The sequence below is a fragment of the Strongylocentrotus purpuratus genome, unplaced genomic scaffold, assembly GCF_000002235.5.
Source record: "Strongylocentrotus purpuratus isolate Spur 01 unplaced genomic scaffold, Spur_5.0 spur5_scaffold_8, whole genome shotgun sequence".
NCBI classification, from domain to species: domain Eukaryota; kingdom Metazoa; phylum Echinodermata; class Echinoidea; order Camarodonta; family Strongylocentrotidae; genus Strongylocentrotus; species Strongylocentrotus purpuratus.
Window position 1 is genome coordinate 23,911,599 of NW_022145614.1, and position 22,344 is coordinate 23,933,942.

The window sequence follows — 22,344 nt, forward strand, 5'->3', positions numbered from 1 at the left end:
TGAATCATCCCTTTTTTCAAACGGTTTTGTACATTTATATGCAGTAGCAGCATAAGTCACAAGGGCCAACGCAATGATATCTTGAAGTTGTACTTGATTTATTATATGTTATTCCACAGTTGGATACTGTATTCAAAATAGTGTATTACTATGGAAAAAAAAATTCATTCTATCTGACTCATCCAAGTAGGATACAAATCAATGACTGTTTCTGCCACCATTAAATTAACTGGCCACATTTCAATCATCATTGGTTTTAATCATGTTCAGGACTACGTCAGCCTGCGTGGCGAGGTCTTCTTCCCCAACCTGACCTTTGAGAAGATGCAGGTCAGCTTCGGTTGCATCCTCAACGACACGGAGGTCACTCGCTACGTCAACATCACTAACAACAGCCCCATGGCCGTCAACTACCGCTGGTCTTTCCTGGAACCAGAGACGCCCATCATGCTCTACCCCCTGCCAGTCCCTGCACCTCGAGTTGAGCCTGTGGAAGGTAAGATACTGTCCTCCTTCTGTCCTGGTTCTATCCATTTCTAGTATTTACTTGATACACATTGCTAATGTGGTAATTCTCAAGTTATCTTGGGCGTATTGAAGAATTTGATGATGCAAAGGAAAGGATTTTCTTTTCGCGCTTTAGAAGATGCAAGACTTGCACATTTTTAGCTATTGATCTCAAATTAAAGTGGTTAGTCCAAGGAAAATCATTGATACTGTGTTGATTTTATCAAACGCAACTCCTGCTCTAATCTGCACCACATTATATTGTCAAAATATGTGTAGTGCTCTTTATACAGGGGATTGGTAAATCCCCTCTCCTCCCTTACTAAAGAAAAGAAGAAAAAAAACATTGAAATTATGTTGATTCTATGATGTTTATCAATTAATTCAGTAACTGTTCTCATCTGCGTTTAGAATTAATAGTAGATGAAAAAATTCTTAGGTTATTGTTGTACAATCATGTCAGTATATGAATAGTTCTTTTGCTTCTGTTGATTATCCATGTCCTTGAATAGAAATGTGTGTTGTTCCATCCTGCTAGTATTTTAGCTGTGTATTTACATGTTTTTATTTAATGAATGTATAATAACCAAGAACAAGTTTCAATTCATCAGCAAAAAAAATAAAAATAAATGACAGTGAGATATGTGATTTTAACACTTCTACATTTTAGGGGGTTGCATGTACTTTTGGGGAAAACATAAAACGATACATTTTTACAATATTTTTAATCTTTTGAAGGGTTGGTTGGTCGAGGAGGTGAATGATTTTGCATGCAGCTAATTCATTCTTCTCTTTTGCATGGTAAATCATGCGTAACAAAATTAGAATAAAATTCCTTATTTTATTTCCTCTGTTCCACTTTTCCCAGAATATGGTAAATGGTTTTGTGTAGCCTATTTAATATTTCATGCATTGAACACTTTTTGTGAACAAATATACACAGATATCACCTTTTCACAATTGATTTTACTGATAGTACTTCACTGAGTTCCAAGTTCTGCCAACTTTTGCAGCAATGTGCACTTTTTGTACTTGTGCTTTTAGAGATTTGTGCACCATCACATCACATATTCAGAAGAAAAAAATATGTAGATTGAAATTCAGTGCAAATAATGTAGGCATAAACTGGTGTTAGTTTTAAGTTATAGTTTTGTTTATAGTTAGCATTTCAGTAGGGTGTGACATAACCATTTTGTTAGTATGTAGATTTTTAGTCAAGCAGTTAGGGTATAATGCCCTTGCCAAGATAGAGAGGAGACCATTTTCTCATTATTTGATGAAAATTTATATTCAGTTGAAAGTTTATATGTTTTTGATATCTAACCATTCTGAGATCTGAAAAGTTGTTATTATAGAACTGCTTGCCCTTAGCCTCTTGGTTAGTACACACAGTTATAACAGAAGTATTCTGATTGTAGAAGCTAGTATTAGATAAACCGTTTTGCACGCACTTGTACTTTCCCAACTTTATTCTCTATGCAAGAATCCGAGTCGGATGAGGAAAGCGAAGGTGAGGTTTTAAGAGATAACTATGGGCATCAATCCTTAGGGAGATACGTACTCCCCTTGTTTTAAGGCAGTGGACATATCACTCACAACACCACTACCCCCCCCCCACCATTCCCATCTCACCCACCACCACATTTTTTTTTTAAACACTAAACATTCCTCTCTTTTTTTCCCAGTCAGATAGTGCCCAATCTCAGCATTTTTTGTGTGATTTGTCTCTAAAACCTTTTGGATACTGATGAAAAATTGAGAGCCGACAGCCTAATTTCCTTTTTTGCTGTTTAAAGTTTTCACTGTGTCCCACCTGCAAATGAGAATGGATTGATGCCCATGCTTGAAACTACTAGTTTTTAGATCCCATCCTTATAACCATATTGTAATTCACCCTGATTTAGTTTTCTCCACTGTTTAATCATTATTGTTTTGTTTTTTACCACTACTAATCTAACATGTACTAAAAGTCATATCCAATATCCATGGCCTTGGTATATTCATATCAAAGCTAGTTCAGAAATGCCATTGAGAACAAGATGAGTTATTTGTAGGCGATGTAAATGCAAGATGATCAAGTGCTTTTTAAAAGTGCTGATTTTATAAAAATCTTTGTATATGGTATGATAAAGTGCGTATCACTATACTTGACTTAAAATATGAGAAAGTATTACTTCAAAATATATTTTGGTACATTATCAAATGTTATATATTCATCAGCAAAGGAGAATATTCATATTTCATTTAAGTGTACACTACCAAATTGAGGGACAAAAACTACTAAAATGAAGATCTTATTTGAGGATGCAAAATACCATGCAATGCATGCATCAAAGACAAGAAATCAATATTCTTGAGTCACAAATTTTATTCAAAGAAAGGAAGAAAATGGACAAAGAGTTCAAATTTAGTTTTTGTTTACATCAAATTTGAGCATATTCAACACTTGAGGAAGTAAGTGTGTTTGGATATACTATTGTGTTAATTTAGACTAATCCACATTAGTATAAAATCCACCTCTTTTTTCCTTGCTTTTTAAAATCTATATTCATCAGCAATTTATCAACCTGTTTATAGCCAAGCTTTGTAATGCTTTCCCATTTTACATTAGAAACCATTGATATTATCAAAGTGATTTATGTCTATTTCAATCCCAAACAAAATAGTTGGTATTGTCCATTTTATTTCAGTAATTCATTTGATATTTTTTTAAAGTAGATTTCATAAAATGTCATGTCTATATTCATGTAGAAAATGACATATGAGAAGTGTGTATTCATCTACCAGTTTATCCCATTTATATATTTCCAAACTTAAAAGTTTGATCATATGCAATATAAGAAAAATTATTTTATCATCCATATAGAAGGTTTAAAAGATATCAAACATCTTGAGTATATGTACATCTGAATTCCATGGATTCTATTATTCTTTAGTCCAAAGTGTAGTAAATTTTCAAAGAAATTAGCATTATTTTTTTACTTGAAAAGTTGTCCTACAGACAATAGTACAACCTATTGAACCGTTGAGATAGCATGAGTGGGACCAATCCTGCCAAAAGAATAAGTGTTGTAACCGCAAACCTTGATCAAATCTATCCTCACCATGGTAGCCTTCAAAGATTTCAATATGCTTTATCATTTATATTTATATTGTGTTTATGTCCGTAAAAATTTAACAATGCTTCCTTTTGTTTGAAATTACCAATGACATTCAAGTCCCCATGTATAATATCCAATTTTTTGAGTATCCTGTGAATAACAAAATAATACCCCGTTTTTTATGTGCACGAGATAAAATGAGTTGCACCTATTATTCAAATTTGGTGTGCGATCAAGGTATGAATTTTTGTGACCCTGTTTATTGTTTTGCTTCAGTTTGAAACCAAACTAATCAACATCATAAGAGAGAATAGACTTTATGAAGAATATTGGGTTGTCAATTATTGTGCTTACTTTATTTAACAAGAGAATGATAAAGATGAAAAGAATAAATGGGATTGGAGTATAAGAAACTGCAATGAATATGAGTAATTAAGAACTAAATAGTAAAAGTAGTGTTGGTATTGTTGTTTTTAAATGTATTCATGCTGTATATAAACTTGACATGATGTTGAAATACTGGTACATGTATTCCAAAGAATGGTTAATATGGTAGAAGTGATGGTAACAAAAATATTAGTGATACAGTATGTATCATGCTAATACTGTTGGCAGGTGAGTTGTTAATTACATTCTTTAAATCTATAAAACAGATTCAGTAGTAGTTTAAATTCTGTAGTCCTAAAATTTTACTTGTAGTATGTAGGTTTATAGATGTTATGAATATTAGTATTTATAACAATAGTTTTAATATATCTTCCAAGGTAAACTTAATATACCGGTCATGGATGGAATATATTCAAATATATTCATTCATTATGCGGTCTACTTGTACTCAGCTATTCATGAAATATTTATGTTTCCCAAGCAGCAGAGACACATGTAGCCTTTGAGGAACCTCTCCTTGGTGATGATGATCACCAGATGGAGGAAGGTGAACAGACAGAACGAGAGAAGGGTGAAGGAGGAGCAGAGAGTGGAGAGGAGAAGATGGATGAGATGAAGGTATGATACTTATTACTACTGCATGAGGATGGCCAGGAAGGTTGAAATATACACAGGTTTAGCCAGTAGTTAGTGTGAATCTATAGCCTGTAGCTCTTGTTATGAATTTAGTTCATTGGCATAAGAACTTGAAGAAAATGGAGAACATTGTTATAACAAAAACAATGAGAAGTGGAAATGGCAACAACAACAAAACGCAAGAAAAAGTGGGTTTGGATTGATCTAATACCGGGAGTAGATAGAAATATCTACATCTGACATGTATGCAGACAATAAAGAAAAGGTTGCCATAAATATCCAAATAGAATACCAGTAGAACCTTTTAAGTCTTTGGGTCATGAAAGTTTTGAATGTAGTAAACAAGGGAGGAGTCCCAGATTCAATATCCTTTCCAATGTTTTTGTGATATCATGACAACTATTTCAAATCTTTTTTTGATTATATTTGGCAGAATGCTGACGACCAAGCACCTCCAGACAACGTCATAGAGAAGCTGGACATTCAGATCCTCTCTCCAAAGCCTCCCGTCGATGAGACCGACAAGGCGACCTTGAAGTCCATCAGCCTTGCCGACGTGACCTCCGAGAAGGAGAGCAAGAAGGACAAGAAGTTGACAGCCAGCAAGAAGAGCCCTCGCAAGTCGACGGCAAGGAGCGGAGGCAGCAAGGCAATGAGTAAGACCAGTATCAAGAGCGAGGACAAGGCCAAGCAGGATGATGAGGTTGCTACAGTGGACCAGGTTTGTGCAAACCATGTTCTTCCCTCAAAGCCCCACTGCAATACTTATAGCTACTTGCGCCCTCTATATAGCAAACAATGCCTAAGCGTGATCCTAAGCGCCCCCATGGTCCCCTTTTTCTTATATTAATTCAGAGCTGATTTGATGAGATAACCACCTGTCAGTGACCATGCAGGGAGGTCTAATCCCTCCTGTCCAAACTAGTGCAGATAGGCTTTTAAGAGGGAGGATATGGGTAAACATAGGGGTTGCTCTCTATATCTTCTCTTGCAAATTTGGGGGCTCATTTGACCCACTAAGTAGATCTTAATTGAATTACGATGGTTCATAGAGAATGAGAATAGTGAAAATTAAACTTCATTAAGAATTATCAAGTAGATGCAACATCAGTAGAAGAGATTGCATCACTACCTTAAACCTAAATTCTCCCTAATCAACCCCTAACAAACATGATGTTCTTGGGTAGAAATGCTGGAGGTAATTGTAAGCTAGGTTCTCGTATTTCGATCTGCACCTTTGGCAAATGGTAAATACAAGAAACAAGCACACAGCCTCCATCATTGTCAAAACTTTTCCCTTTCTCATTTTCTCCCACCCATGCAGCCCCTGAGTGACCGTGACCCTCCAGTCGTAGAGGATGAGGTACCGACTGCCCGAGCTCCTAGCCCACTCACAGCTCTGAGGCCTGGTACAGCAGCCAGGCAGAGGCTCAACAAGCTCCAGTACATCCAGGCCATCACAGAGCCAACTGCTGTCGGCATTGAAGAGGTACGTACGACTATAAGAATTGTGTACACTTACTATTAAACTTGCGTACTCGGTGCTTGCTCAAATTTCTGATTCATTGACTAGTTAACCTGACTGCTACGGAAAGCGAGATAAGGAAACGTGGAACCTACATCTTGTAGTCCTTTCAGAGTGACTAGGTAATTAAAGTGTAATACTGCACCAAGAGCAATAGCCACTGGCACAATTACTAGGTTAAAACCTGAAACAAGACTGCTGATCTACACTGAACTAACAATGTTGCTTGTCAAAGAATTTTAAAAAGAATTTTAAAAAGAATTGCAGTAAAAATGCAGTTATAAATGCTCAAAAGTCCAAGAGACGAGCGTTTATTTTGACTTTCCTATTAATGCAATGACGCCTATATAAAAGGAGAGTCAAATGCATTTTTGTTTGCTTTTAGTGCTTCCCAAATTGCTCATTTTGTGGGTGCAGATGAAAAGTAAATGCATTATTTGTCAAAATATTTGCATTCGGTAGAAAATAGAAAAAGCACCCAACCACTGAAAACTATGATAGAAGATTGGAATACTTTAACAGCTACATATTGGACAGTTTATATCTATGATCCGAAGTCAGCTTGTTCTGGCAGGCAGCGTTGAATATCAATGACCGGGGTAATAGTATATTTGTAAAGCACTTAGAGACATTTGTATTAAGGGCTATATAAAAATAAAATATTATTATTATTATTATTATTATTATTATCTCAGTTGTGTAATCTTAATAAAACTTGAAACACCATTTTCTTGTTCAGGTGTTTGACATCCTACCCTTGTACGGCACCCTGCTCCCTGGCGAGTCGGATACTGTGACCTTCACCTTTTATGGTCATGCAGAGATAGGGTCAGAGGCTAAAGCCCTTTGCAACGTGGAGGGTGGACCCTGCTACGAGCTTGACCTGCAGGGGGAGGCATCCATCGTCCAGTATGAGTTTGACCTCAAGAACATTGATTATGGCAGACAGGTAGGCGGACAATATACATAAGTTTATATTCTTGCTCTACGATTGGTCAAAAGTTTGTTGCACTGTGTAGTTAGTAGTACTATCTACACAGTGCAACTCACTTTCACTGAAGATTGTAAACGGTGCGTATACGTCTTACGTAAGTACTGCATGCACTGTACGTATCGTACACCGTTTGCTAGCTGTTAATTGATGACTCAATGCTTTAAAATGAAGGAAGAAGTGAAATGTTTCCGATGTGGAATATAAAGCAAATAATCACCTTTTTGGTTTCAGGCGATGGCAAACGATCACTTCCTTGGCGATCTGAATGTCCTCAGCTTTGCTTCGGAAAGATAGCTACATGTACATCCAGATCGCCTCCGAAGTGATAGTTTGTACCATCACCTATAAGTATGCTTTATTCTGCAATTATAGGGAGCAAATAGATGCATTTTTCAAGCACTGAGGGAATATTGGAAGATATTTGATTTAAAGACATCTCTGCTTGAGAAGTATGGTATAAATGTTATTAACAGTAACGACCACCTATATAGAAAGACCACCTGTCTATAACGACCATGTTTTTTGTTTCCCTTGAAAACAGTTTCTCATTGACACATGGCCTAATTAGGGCTTTATTTATGTAGTTCCCCATTTCCTTTTTTAAATTTGTTCATGAATAATTTTGTATCTTTTGTATCAATGTAATTTTTAATCGAGAATGAAATAAATGCGAATTCAATTCAATTCAATTCAAAATTCAATTCATTGACACATGTAAAAAAAAAACCTGTACATTAAGTCCACCTGCATATATAGACCAATTTTCTGAAGGTTAAATTTCAAAGTGATCACCATTCCTGTGTTCCCCACTAGATGTATGACCACGTCTGCATGGCGGAGATCACCCTGAGGAACACCGGCAAGGTCGAGTTTGACTTCCGCGCCCTCAACATGGACCCATCCACCAGCAGTCGACCTCTGCCAGGGGTCCCCGTCATGGTACCTCACACCGGCCATGTGGAGGCCTACAGCGAGCATAAACTACTGGTCAAGTTCCTGCCAGGCTACCCGGAGAAGTTCCACAAGAGCTTTGAGGTGAGGGCTAGATGATTCTTGATTACCAAAGGGATTTTTTTTCTCTAGAATTGTCCCCATGAAATTCCTACTGAGTTATAACACATTCAGCTTGTCACAGAGGCCACATGAATTGGAAACAGAAATCACATATATCTTTTGAAATTGCGAAAAACATTAATAAGATTTTATAAAAAAACATTTGATATGTAAATGATACAAAATGGAGTGCTATTTGCCAAGGCCAAGTTATTTTCTCCTATCTTCATTAGAGATGTTTGTATACATAGTGATTGTATTCAGAATATAGGTTTAAATGGAACAAATACCGTTGAAGATTATACTTTAAAAATTATATTCATTATTCTACAATGCTTGGTGTATAGGACATGATATGATCAAATACTGTAGACGTATAGTCATTTCAGCCAAATTATCTCTTAAAGATGTTCATGCGTGGATAGTCGTTCGTGAAGTAGGCAACTTGGCGATCATTACATAACACTGAGCCAATGGGTATTACGCTCCTTTGAGTACGTCCGTGTGCTGCCTTCTATATACCCATGCTTGAGCAACTTTAATATCCTGTCATCTCAAATTTATTGTTTATTTGTTTGTTTTCTCCATGCATTCCTCAGATCCAAGTGGCCCACTTTGAGCCTGACTCCATCAACCTGTGCGGAGAGGGTGTGTTCCCACGGGTCTCCCTGGACCTGCCTCGCTTCCCCGATGAAGAGGGGCTCTACTGCTCCCTCATGAAGGAGGCCAAGGAGAACCTAGGGCGGGACATCAAGAAGAAACCCTTGATCCAGTCTGGATCCCCCGTTCCTTCACCTACTCCAAGGGATCCGTCCCAGGAGGATGCAAAGTCCATCATGTCACTGCAGGTGGGTTGAGCAAGCGACATTCATATCTATCTGAGGGGTGTTTCACAAAGATCCTAAGTTTAACTTATCTCTAAGTTGACTTTACAATTATGGCAAGCCCTTAGCATCTTTGAAAATAATTTAAAAGGCATAAAATGTTGATTCAAATAATTCATATTTTCTATTATCATGAGAGATTTTGTGTTCTTGATGTGGAATTTATGAAAAGTTTAAAATACTTCAATTTTTGCTAATGAATAGAATCTTTGTGGAACACCCCCAAGGTGAGACTTATTGTTATATAGAGTGTTGAATCCTTAATGGCTCAATCAAGTAGGTATAGTACAAAATCAATGAACTACATCATCATTGACTTTTGACTTTGCAATGCTCAATGCTGGTCAGTATATTATGAAACGAATGACTCTTTTCTAAGTACCTTTTGTCTTCTTCACACATGTATTTATGAGCTTTCTTCTTTCTGAACTTTTGATCTTTGTGCCTAAATTTAGTACACTGTCGGTGCTTGCGTATTTGTACTAAGTGACCAAAGTTGCTTTCAGTTAAATAAGAGTTAGGTGTCTGTAGGAAATTTGAATAATTTGTAGGTTTTAGACTTATTCCTGTGTTTCAAAGACCAACCTTTTTTCTTCATAATGCTGATGACATAAGCTATTAATACAATTCAAAATGTCCATGCACCATTTATACATGTTGTTTCAGTATAAAAGTGTATATACACAAATGATAAATTTATGATACTTCATATGCATCCCCTCTGTAGAACGAGTTCCCATCTGAGTTGGAATTCCAGTTGGAGGTTGAACGATTGCTGGTCAAGGAGTTTGCCATCGAGTATCAGCAGCAGAACGTCATGCTGGACACTGACCGGTCAGCTCAAGCTCTGGCCACTACAGGAGTCTTGATGGCCAGCGTCATGACGTCCAGGAGCAAGAAAAACGTCAAGGCTAAGTAAGTTCACATTCATTTTGTAATGTTAGCAAATTAATACTTAAGTGCCTCGATAAAAATTAGTTAACAAATGATTTTATTTCAATAGTCAGAATTCAAATTGCATACATCATAGTTGTTGTTAGGTAGGACATGTCATAATGTTTGTCCTACCTAGCAACAACCAATGTATGCAATTTGAATTCTGACTATTGAGACACATTTATTGGAACTGTTTAATGAAATAATTCATCTTGGGGCGTTTCACAAAGGCATATGCATAAATTTAGTTGCATCACAAACATGGCCTACCAAAGGTATTCTGAAGCAAGAATTTGGGTTCCTTCAGTCAGAAAGATAAAGAGGGGTATTAAATGTGTTGAGAAGGATCACCTCTAGTTTGGGATATTTGAGATATGAATTAATCACCACTAGATGACATATACTCTATTTTATTCTACTGCATTATAAAGGTGAGGGCCTGTATTGAGATGGATCTATTCAGTTTGTGTTATTTCTTTCATCCAACTTACGTTCTTTTTGTCCTTGTCTTCTTTTTTTATTGTCAATTTTTCTCTCTATTGTTCTTCTCTCTCTCTCTCTCTCTCTTACCTGACACTTTCTCCTTTTCATGTTAGCAATTGATGTGTGGTTGGTAATAATAACTGCAGTGGAAATAAAAGACATGAGCCTATTCCATTCCATTTTATTTTGGGACTTGTCTTCTCTTTTCTCTGTTGCAGGGCTCGCCTGCCAGACTACATGCTTGATTTTGGCTACGTAGTCCTTGGCACTGTCCGAACACACATCATCCGAGCCACCAACACCGGCTTCTTCCCCGTCTCCTTCTCCGCTGACCGGATCTCTCTGGCCGGAACCGGGTTCAACGTGGAACTGGACCGGGTGCGTCACCTACCAGGGTTCCCAGACCATGAGACGGTGGACTTCAGGGTCAGCTTTGACCCCCTTGGGTCTAACCTGGGACTGGGAGATGTGGAAGCGTTGATACCTGTCAATGTAAGTACAGCCAAATTTTGGCCATTTGTGATAATGTGTCATTGCATTGAATGGAATGGTCATTGCTGGTGGTCAATTTGTAATATTTGTATATCACATTCTACAGTATTTCATCCTGAAATTCATGTTCAGACTTTGAAGTTTTGAAGAATTATCTCTGTAAGATATGTAAGTTTGCATAGTGCTCCATTTGTGCCTTTTGTGATCTGATGATACCCTTTTAATGGATGTAGAATAAGCTGAGTAATATATTATCAATCTTTAGTCTCATAAATATAATAACATAATATTCCTTTATATGTTGATACTTTGAAGAAGAAAAAAAAAGGACTTCTCAGTTCTTAGGAAGCTTATAGATGTCAACTCCTACCATCAAAGATTAATGTCTTACCCATGGGCATCGATCAGCACACCAGCTTTGTTTTTTTAAAGATGGGACCTCCCCATTCCAGGCATTGCATTTCATCCAAGCTTTCATTGTTTCATGTCTAGATCATCACTGGACCATGTGTGTTCCTGCGGCTGCGTGCCTGTGTCACTATGCCCGACATGGAGATCTCAACGGACTGCCTGGAGTTCGGAGACGTCCAGTGCGGTCAGTGCAAGGTGGTGACCATCCAGCTTCACAATCACAAGGAGGTAAAGTGTGAATGGTCATCACTACCCACTGAGAAGGAGAAAAAGCTGGTGAGTTCTTTGACCATTATGTTCTCTTTCTATTGTTCATTCATTGAATGCTTCTGAAATCGGAAAGTGAAATTATTATTATTTTTTTTTAGTGGTGACTTTCTCTCATTCTCGCTCTCTCTCTCTTTTGGTTTTGGTTTCTCTGTCGCTGTCCGGCTGTCCAAAAAATCTCTCTCTCTCTCTCTCTCTCTTTCCCTCCCCCTCTACCTCTCTCGCCCTCCCCTCTTTATGTGTGTATCTCTCTCTCTCTCCCTCCCCTCTTTTTGTGTCACTCTGTCTCTGTCTCTCTCCCCCTCTCCTCTTTTTTTTTGTGTGTGTGCATGTCTCTCTCTTTCCTTTTCACTCTCTCACTTTTAATACAGTATTTACCTTGGTCAAGATGTGATAGAACATCATAAGAGATCTCATGTTTATGGCATATTGCTTGCTTTGTCCATCCAAAACATTTGGACACAAAACATTTTAGCCCACAGCATAGTACTAGAAGTATCATGTATTCATGTACATGTTTCTCTGTCCATCAGCCCTTCAAAAACTGCAGTCATACTCTAGCACACCATGGATGTTGTATATTTATTTTTCATTCTGTATACCAAAGAGCCATGTTCTGTAAATTCCCTTTTAAACCCTAACAAAATGTGTTGCTTTACAAAAGGAATTAAGATATGTTTAGTTATCTTTTTCTTTTCTCTTCATTTAGTGATCATGGCAATTCTGTTAATTCATTGTGCAACTATACTCTTTTAATAGAAAAAATGTAAACATCAAGGTGTTAAATATGTGCAAGTGTTAATTTCAATGGTGTAAATGGCAAACTCTACATGGTAACATTGGCATTTATCAGTTAATACATATATCTTGATCTCCTATATAATTTATATGTCTCAGCCGAAAATTCAGACATCTTATTTTCGCCTACATCGAGTTTGTATTTTCAAAGTACAATCTCACTGCTCTCATCATTCATACAAATAACATTTAAAGTGTATTATGTTATACTATTATTTGTACCTTTCTGTTTTCACTAGCTTCTGGAGAAACAAATGAAGGTACAATTTGCCAATTTTAAAGCACGCACCCTTGTCACAATATTGCAAATTTCACCCTCGCCCCTTTTGTCATTTGATTCATTATTGCTTTTTTTTAGTGTGCCATAATTGAATCAAAAGTGTAGCATTGATCATAAAAATTTGTCAAACCTGCCTTCCAACCAAACTTTTGTATAAACCAAAATCTACCTTTTGGTTTCCAAATTGATGTATTGCTGATATTGCAGTGAATATTGAACATCATACTTCAAACTTTAAAAGTAGCTTAAAGGTACTATGTCCCTTTTGCAGCCAACCTCAAATTCTGTAGAACTTTGCAGGAATTATGTCCTATCTGTGAAATTTAAACGTTAGCAGTGTCCTCATATTCAAATTATGCAAGGAAACCTGTTTACTTGCTAGACTTCACTGTCAGACACTATTGAGTGACTGACTGGCTTTTTGTCTTCTTTGGTAATAACATACATGAAAAGAGTTGTAAAGGGTACATGAGCATTTGTCTACATCAATAACCCACTTCTTGTGATGGCCAAGATTAAACTGATTGAATCTTTGCGCAGCATAAAAGGTATGACCATTCGGTACAATTGTCTGAAAATCAAGACTATTACTTTTGGGCTCTATAGCCTTAAAGTCGATTTGACAACTAATAGTCGTTATTTTCCCACTTGAAGACATTTTCAAGCCCCACCTCATTTAGGGAAGTTCTAAATTAGTATTATCTTTCAAATGCAGTTGGAATTTAACTTTTTCATTTTTTGGCATTTAATGGGACATAGTACCTTTAATAAAGAAATTATTTATAATTCAGCACCAGTTATTGAATTCAATTTGATGTTGGAATATATGTGGAATTGAATTTGTTTACAATGGTTCTTGTAACTTGATATTAGGCCTCTTGCTGTGATCAATGCTACTACCTGTTGAGTTTGCACTTTAGTACCCAGAAAGTTTATGAAAATTCAAAAGGGTTTCCCCCAAATATCCTTTTTGTGTGTGTCTGTGTGGTAATTTATCACTGTATATGTGTGGAGTCTGCCCATGATTTATTTGTGTGCAGTGGAATTATGTGACGATTAAAAAAAATATATATATATTTTTAGACATTTTGAAGTTAGGATCTCACTCACAAGACAACTCCATTAACAAAGTTTATTTGGATTTTGTTGTTGTTGTCAAACACAATATGCATTTTGATTAGTGTATGAAAGATAATCCTACATAATATCTATATGTAAATCTTGTGTGAAACAAGTTGCCCTCTTCATTTTAATTTTTTGCAGTATGCTCCCTGCTATGTGCTTGCAGTATAATGTTCCCTTTTTAAGATATGCTGTGTCACTGTGTGTATTTGTTTGAAACAAGCTTCTATAGTGAACTGAGCTACAAACCAAATATTTTATCACGTTCAATTTCATTTAATAGTTTTTGTAATTCCAAATTGCTAGACATTGCTGTTTGTGCACTCTTATTTCACAAGATTAAATTTAAAAAAAAAACAGATTAGATTTATTAGCCAAGCCTTATGGGTTGCTTTTACATGACCACTTTCATAGAAAAGATATGTTGAGCTGTATATGCATCCTTGATCTACAATGTATATATCCTAAAACACAGATCAGTGAGTATTATATGCACAAGGGTATTTGTACACAACAATTTTGTTGGGTACATATACCTCCCTTCCGCCTCAATCCCCAGCATTTAAAAAAAAAAATCATCTTTATTTTGGCCATATTGTCACAACAAGGTGATTTTAGATAATATAGTCAAATCTTCCTGTACTTCACAACACAACAGTAGCAACAGTATTGAAACAAAAACAAATAATAAAATACATGCAACAATCGCGGCCGTGGGTTTTTAATGAAAATTTCCCCTCCACAAGCGAGTATTGTTACAATATTGTTTCAAACCGTATACATGAAGGTTCATAAGAAAATTGAAAAGATTTCTAGTGATAGGACTCCTTCTTTATCTTCTCTCTGCAGGTCGACAAGCACATGCCTCTTCATCTGAGACGGAAGCTGAAGCCTGCGAGGTCCATACCTCGTAACTTTGAGATGATGCCCCCTACTGGTATGCTGCTGCCAGGTCAAAGGGTCAATGTACAGGTCAAGTTCATGCCTACAGAAGAGGTCAGTCAAATTTGTAGCCTTATTGTTTGATTATTACATTTATCTTTACCAAAAAAAGATTTGCTGTTTTTGTATTTATAGGAAGCAATGATATGTTACGAAAGATAACATTGATACAGTCAAACCTGTCTATAGCGACTGCCGAAGGGAAACACGAAAAGTGGTCTTTGTAGACAGGTTCCTTAACTACATGTTTCAATGAAAAACCTTTTTCAAGGGAAACAAAAAATGTTGTCTTTGTAAAGCAGGTTTGACTGTATTATAATTCATAGCAAATTTTGATAAAAGGTGAATACAGCTAAAGGAAGGACTAGAGCTAAAGCAAGTATTATGTGTAGATTTTGATATAGATTCTCTAGGTAGACGATGTTATGCAAATGCTTACAATCATCCACATCTCACCTCTTGACCCTAGAAACTCTACTCTGAGCGTATCTCCCTGCGCATCAACCAGAGCAGCCAGCGCCTGACCATGATGGCCACCGGCATCGGCCTGGAGCCACGGCTGGAGCTCAGTCAATCGCTGCTGGAGTTTGGACCCATCCTACCACACAGCGCAGGAGATGAGAAGGAAGTGATCGTCAAGAACCCCTGCACCTTCCCCATTGAGTTCTACTCCTTAGAGTTTGATAAGCAGTATCTGACTGAGGAGAAGGTGAGAGACGACCAAGAGATCTATTTCGAACTGAATGTTTCATGCATCATATATTACATTGAGGGAAAACTTGATGCCAGTTGGGTATTACAGCTTCTCTTAAGTTCTGGTGATGTCATTCTGATTTCTTTTTCTTATCCATTAAAGGTACTATGTCCCTTTTGCAGCCAACCTCAAATACTGTAGAACTTTGCAGGAATTATGAATATGTCATGTATGTCCTATCTGTGAAATTTAAACATTAGCAGTGTCCTCATATTCAAATTATGCAAGGAAAACCGTTAACTTGCTAGACTTCACTGTCAGACACTATTGAGTGACTGACTGGCTTTTTTTCTTCTTTGTTAATCACATACATGAAAAGAGTTGTAAAGGGTACATGATCATTTGTCTATATCAATAACCCACTTCTTGTGATAGCCAAGATTAAACTGATTGAATCTTTGTGCAGCATAAAAGGTATGACCATTCGGTACAATTGTCTGAAAATCAAGACTATTACTTTTGGGCTCTATAGCCCTAAAGTCGATTTGACAACTGATAGTCGTTATTTTCCCACTTGAAGACATTTTCAAGCCCCACCTTTTTTAGGGAAGTTCTAAATTAGTATTATCTTTCAAATGCAGTTGGAATTTAACTTTTTCATTTTTTGGCCTGCAAATGGGACATAGTCCCTTTAAACTGAAGATGGGTTGTTGGGACCAGTCAAAGGTAATTAAACTGAGAGAAACATGCTGAAAATTATGTCATTAAAAGCAACTAGTCTTATATTTGTAGATATTTGAAGGTGTGTTATACATTTTGTAAAGATAGAGGAAAAGAGAAAGGCAGAGACTACAGAGTTATGCAGAATGTTCCATCGTGGTAGAGTGTGGGAAGGGATAGGAAGGTATCACAGCAACCAAGCTTTCTTCTCAGAGATACATAATATCTGACAATAATGAACACAAAGAAACTAATACATGGCTCTCTTTATTCCTATAACCTTTTCCAGATGCTGCGCCTTATGAAGGACTATGACGAACACGGCACCCTGCTCCTGCCTCCTCGTATTCAAGGCGAGAGGCTCCCTTCAGAGATCCTGGAGTTCTACGAGGAGCAAAAGAGACGTCTGGAGGAGGAGGAGGAGAAGGAGAAAGCCAAGGTGGAGGCAGAGCTGGCAGCCAGAGCTACGGCTGCTGCTGCTATAGAGGGAATGAAAGGAGAAGGTAAGGTTCTTGGTTGTTGTATTGCCACAATGAACTTTTCTTTGGTGGTCATGCACCTGTAAAGAATGATCACCAGCCATACAAGTATCATTGCACAGTTGGAGTAACTCTAGGTTTTGAGAGCAAGAGTTAAATTAAGACTATATTTATACATACCAATAATTATAATCTTCTTTTATGATTAAAAAAAAAAAATCTATTGCTTCGTCATTCGGAAGAGACTTTAAAGCCCCACTGTACTACTTGTAGCTAATTGCTCCCTCTGTGTAGAAAACAATGCCTAAGTGGTGCCCGTTGGTCCCCCATGATCCTCTTTTTCTTATGTTAATTGAGAGCTGAGTTGATGAGATAACCACCTGTCGGTGACCAAGGTGGGTGGTCTAAGCCCTCCTGGCCAAACTAGTACAGACATGCTTTAACGAGTAGGCTGATTGCATGATCAATGACATATTGTACATTCGCACTCCCGTTCTGTCTTTTTGTGCATGTAGTCTTGTTAAATAGACATCAATTGATCAATCACTAACCAGGAGTCTGATTTCCTTTATTACTAGGAGGTGAGGAGGGCCAGACTGCATCCCAAGCTCAAGGTGCATCAGCAGCAGCAGGAGGCGTTGCATTCACCCAGCCATCTACCACCGGTGCTGCAGAGGATGGCACGGGACAGGATGGAGAGAAGGACAAGACAGAGGGGAACAAACAGGACGAGGATGACACACAAGGTTCGATGATGTACTTCAAATTACAAATAACTTCATGTTTCAATAATTTTGTCACTGGTGTAGGCATTCTTACAAAATATTATTTTGGGTGACATTATTCCTCCCCCTCATAGAAATAGGTAAGGTCTACACCATGCTATTATCCCTTAGTCTAGTCTTAAACAGCATCTACCTGATTTAAAATTCTCAATGAAACGTTCTGTTCTTAGACGTAGGTAACTTTTTAATGGCCATGTAATTCCAACCTACCCTACAAGATTCAATTTCCATTCTGTTTTCCTCTCTCCTTTTTAGAAAACAATTTTGATTACTTTGCCTTTTTGTCCTTCTTTTAATCTTACTTATAATTTATTTTCGATTTCTCCCCTATACAGACAAAAAAGACTCTGCCAGCACCGTTGGAGTTGGTGAGCTGATCGAGATCACCCCTGTCTCTGCATCCATCGCAAGGCACCTTGGCATTGACCTGTCCCCAGAGGGCAAGGCTGCCATGAGGCGTAGAGGGCTGGCCTTGGTGGTCCATGGAGCACCTCTCGCTGGTAAGGATCTCTACAAGTTCCCATGACTTTCCCAGTTATTTATCTCAAGTGCAGTTGCTATAAGAATGTATTTTTTAAATATTTGCCTCTCTTGACCCAGATGGAGCGAAACAGGCACTTTTTTGTGGAAATAGTCATATTCCGGCCTTCAAATTGTATAGATGCTCTAATAATACATGGTCTAACCATCACTTTGATTTTCTTTAAATATGAAACTTTCAGGCCCCGTCATATAAAGAGTAGTGATTGATCCAAATCAATCGCAAAAAAGGTTGCGATTAATATCAACTCTTTATAAGAGGGGGCCCAGATCGGAAAGCGTAGGTGAAATATATCAGTTGTCTGTAGATCAAATCTTTCTTACGACGTATGACTCAGAAATAAGTTAAACTTTTTTCAGAACTAATCTAAATTTTTAAAATCACAACAGCTCATCTTAAAATTGAAACTGATTTGATATTAGAACTGTCTATTTGTCCTTAAATCAGATGTAAAACTAATCATATCAAGTGACTATGCCATCATTTTAATTTTCCATCAACAGGCAAGACGACCACATCTATCGCCTTGGCCAAACACTACGAGGCTGCCCTTCTGACTGTGGACAGCGTGGTACTGGATGCCATCTCTAACGGCAACACCCCAGCCGGCTTGAAGGCCAGGGAGAGGTGTGCCATAATGGCCCGAACCCAGCTGGCCAGGGAAGGGGATGGCATTGAGGCCCAGGCCCAGGGTACGGGCGGGGCTCTCAGCATGGAGGCAGTCTATCAGCACACACAGGGACTTGGTGCTGCCTCAGGTACGACTGTCACAGATCAATTCCTTGATTGTGAAGAAAGTAAATGGTTTTGGAACTGTGGAAAAAGAAAACTCATTGCTATGTGCAAATCTGTAATGAAGTCGATAGTTATTGAGCATTTCAGAATCTAGGTTAGGCTTCTTTGAGAAAGGTAGAATGTAGGCAATTTTGAGCTCAGAGGGTACATGGGCCTAATCAATACTCAAATTAACAGTCTGTAAAATAAAAGAAACAATCGATAAAGAGCAGCCCTTGATGAAAATAGTGTAGACAGGGTCTAGTTGACCTGATTTCTCTGGACCTTGTCTACCCAGCAGTGCTTGGATCTCATCTAGTGTGGTAGGTTGGATCATCTCAAGGGACGATGAAGTGAGAGGATCGTCTGGAGTCAGACTGTCTTGAGTATTATGAATCTGTGAGTGGAAGAACTGAATAAAACTTTAGGCCAACACCTCACTGTTGACATGTGAGCTCTGTTTAGGGTTCAGCAGACGGTTAGCTATAGAAAACAGTTTCTTGGAGTCATTCCTGGACGACCGATAGTTTATTAAAGCGTTTTCTTCACCCAAACTTTTCTTAATATCTATGTTGAATGCACTGAAACTATTGTGCTAAAGCCTCAGTTTCATTTGTTTTTAATAGCTTCTGTGATGGGCGGCGCCCATTCTGTCATCAGTAACCGCAAGACCAGCACCATCTCCGGCCACAAGCCTGCGCACAGCATGGTAGCGGGCGAGGATGGAGCCCCAGCCCCGCCCCCGCCCAAAGCCGAGAAGGCGGACAAGAAGGACAAGAAGGGGGCTAAGCAGGAGGGTGATACCACCACCCAGCTGTCCAGCAGCCCCCCTCCGGCCGCGCCCATTGCTAGAAGGTTGAGTGTGAGTGCTAGCGTGGCTGGGGAGGAGGGGTTGATGAGCTGTATCTTACCTGAGGGACTGCTGGCTGAGATCCTGGCTGAACGTATGCAGGTGAGAACCGGGATGCCCCTCTACATGAAGCAATCTAATTTACACAAACATTTGATTTACATGTTTGTGTTGTTGAAATTGTGTAATAATTAATACACATTTATGTATCATTTGAATAATTTCATAGCATTTAAATAACAAACTGACAAGGAGTTGTTACCATGATACAAAAAGCAATTGTTTCAACCGGTTGGAGAGGATTTTATTTTGGTATTACATTCATCTCCATGGACTCTGGTCCAAGTTATCTTGTTCTTATCTATCATGGTTACAGTGTTGTGTGCTCTCTTGATTAGCAGACCAAGATGTCCAACAATGTTGAAAACAACAGCTGAAGAAAGCATTTAGATGATGTCAAGCTGGAATATATTGAAAAAACTTTAGAAATAGCATTGCTGGTCTTGTGAAGTGGCTTATGTCTTTGCTTTAACAAAATGTGCTAGTTTGTGAAACCTTTGAGAAACTGGCATTTAGATGATGTCAAAATGAAATATCTTTAAAAAACTATAACAATAGCGTTGCTGGTCTAATGAAGTGGCTTATGTCTTTGCTTTAATAAAATGTGCTAGTTTGTGAAACCTTTGAGAAAACTGGCATTTTCATTCAATTTGTGTTTTTATTATTTCAATTTCATTCAGTTGAACGACTGTCACAAGGGTGTGGTCTTTGATGGCTTGGAGACACTCTTCAGTCCTAACCAGACTGCTACGGCAAAGGCTCTCCTTGGGGCTTTCAACAACAGGAAGTACATCTACTTTGTCACCCTGAAGCTTGACCAGGTGGTCCTACAGGCCAGGGAGAAGAGACTACAAGAGGAGAAAGGTAAACTCAACTGTAGTTTCATATATATATCAATATTTTGGAATGGGTATATATCTTCTAATAAAAAAAAGAGTTTGTAGAAGATGGTTTTGATTGCTTCTATCACATTCTCCTATCACATTCTCCTGAAAACTCATTGATAGAAGAAGTCGACAGAATCAATTTTTAAATTTCCACCATTGGTATTATGTTTTATTTCAAGGTAAAACCCTTATGTGAAGGATTTATAACCCAACTACTTTGAAGAAAAAAAACTAATCCAACCAACAAATTTTTCCATTATGGTTTCTTTCTTTTCTGTTAACTTTTCTGTAAGGCTTTAAAATTGCAGCGGAAATCAACTTGTCCAAATATCCCCACCGTACATGACAATTGATTTGATTTGATTTGATTTGATTTGTTTTAGTGTCCAGATAAAAGGAATTTTTTTTTCTTCACATGGTGCTTCAATTCCCATGTATGCTTCATGAACAAGAGTTGTAGACAGTTTCTCTGAATGTGAGTTTCACTATCAGAATCCAACCTTACCTTTCATGATCAATCCCTGTTGATTCACCCCACCTTGCAGATGAACGTGAGAGGGAGGAAGAAGAGGAGGAGAGGCAGAGGTTAGAGGAGATGTCTGAGGATGAATACGATGCCCTGACTGAGGAAGAGAGAGCTGCCATCGATCGGAAGAGACTCAAGACCAAGAAAGAGAGGCTCCACAAGAAGTGAGCAACCTGTCATCTTATTCGTTCATTTTTTCCAAACTTATTTGCATTCTGATGAAAATCATAGAAATACTAGCAAGAAGCCTCAGTGATGAAGGGTGATTTATGGAAATAATTATAATCTACAATACTTCTGTTTTTGGAAGACAGTTATTATACATAGACCTTTATCTCTCTCTCCATTTCTAAAGTTCTTACAATAATAAAGTTGATAATAATATTCCGCTTTTATATAGCGCTTAACACATAATGTCTCTAAGCGCTTTACAGATATATCATTACCCCGGTCATCAGATTCAGGCTTGCCCGCACACAATGTATGCACATTCTCCACTCCCTGGGTAGCATTCCAGCCAGGCATCATTTTACAGATGCTCACAATGCTGAGCAAACTACATAAGATTTTAATCAGTGCTTTGTACAATGTGACTGAAGTCATCTTTATTAGCTACTTTATGAGCTAATACTGCATTTGGTCAGCAGGGCTTTAGTATGAGGATTGGAGCATTTTGTTCATTTTGCTTGTGTTCCAGATTTGATATCTAATATTGATAATTTTGGAAAATATTATTATTTCAGAGAAATGGTGGAGCGTCTTGAGAGGGAACGAAAGGAGAGGGAGCTTCATGCCTTGATGGAGGAGAAGAAACTGGAAGATGATAAGTAAGTCCAGGGTCCCTTCTTTATACAAAGATTTACGATTGATCCAAATCAATCGTAAGTTTGCAGTCTATCTCTTATGTACATAGCTGCAATTGATATCAACTCTTTGTAAGAAGGGGCCAAGAAATCTTCAAATATGATTATAAAAATATACTCATGCATGTATTGTTTCTGTTCCACTCCTCTACTGGGAAACTAGAAATAATTTAATGATTGATTTCGTGGCAAATATTTGATACTTCCTATGCAAAAGGAAATAGTATGACTAATTGATAGTATACTGTAATCATAGTAGCTCTGTTAGATCTGGCGGTATCATTGATACAATTTTCATCATAAAAAAGCCCATATATAATGCATACATCTTTAAAAAAAGTTTCATA

General features: G+C 37.8%; 1 protein-coding gene across 1 annotated transcript in view; it reads left to right on the forward strand.

The window, feature by feature from the left end:
• The window catches only part of LOC576233 (hydrocephalus-inducing protein homolog), an 87,848-nt gene that overhangs the window by 16,417 nt on the left and 49,087 nt on the right, over positions 1–22,344 (forward strand). Inside the window, exons 23-44 of the mRNA XM_030975710.1 lie at positions 271–496; positions 1,376–1,381; positions 1,991–2,017; positions 4,480–4,613; positions 5,065–5,352; positions 5,956–6,120; positions 6,896–7,105; positions 7,964–8,185; positions 8,803–9,051; positions 9,815–10,002; positions 10,725–10,998; positions 11,491–11,685; positions 14,726–14,872; positions 15,288–15,527; positions 16,522–16,735; positions 17,290–17,457; positions 17,832–17,996; positions 18,541–18,795; positions 19,438–19,763; positions 20,402–20,585; positions 21,154–21,298; positions 21,878–21,961. Coding sequence (XP_030831570.1) covers positions 271–496; positions 1,376–1,381; positions 1,991–2,017; positions 4,480–4,613; positions 5,065–5,352; positions 5,956–6,120; positions 6,896–7,105; positions 7,964–8,185; positions 8,803–9,051; positions 9,815–10,002; positions 10,725–10,998; positions 11,491–11,685; positions 14,726–14,872; positions 15,288–15,527; positions 16,522–16,735; positions 17,290–17,457; positions 17,832–17,996; positions 18,541–18,795; positions 19,438–19,763; positions 20,402–20,585; positions 21,154–21,298; positions 21,878–21,961 — 4,112 coding nt within the window. The remainder of the gene's footprint in view (positions 1–270; positions 497–1,375; positions 1,382–1,990; positions 2,018–4,479; positions 4,614–5,064; positions 5,353–5,955; positions 6,121–6,895; positions 7,106–7,963; positions 8,186–8,802; positions 9,052–9,814; positions 10,003–10,724; positions 10,999–11,490; positions 11,686–14,725; positions 14,873–15,287; positions 15,528–16,521; positions 16,736–17,289; positions 17,458–17,831; positions 17,997–18,540; positions 18,796–19,437; positions 19,764–20,401; positions 20,586–21,153; positions 21,299–21,877; positions 21,962–22,344) is intronic.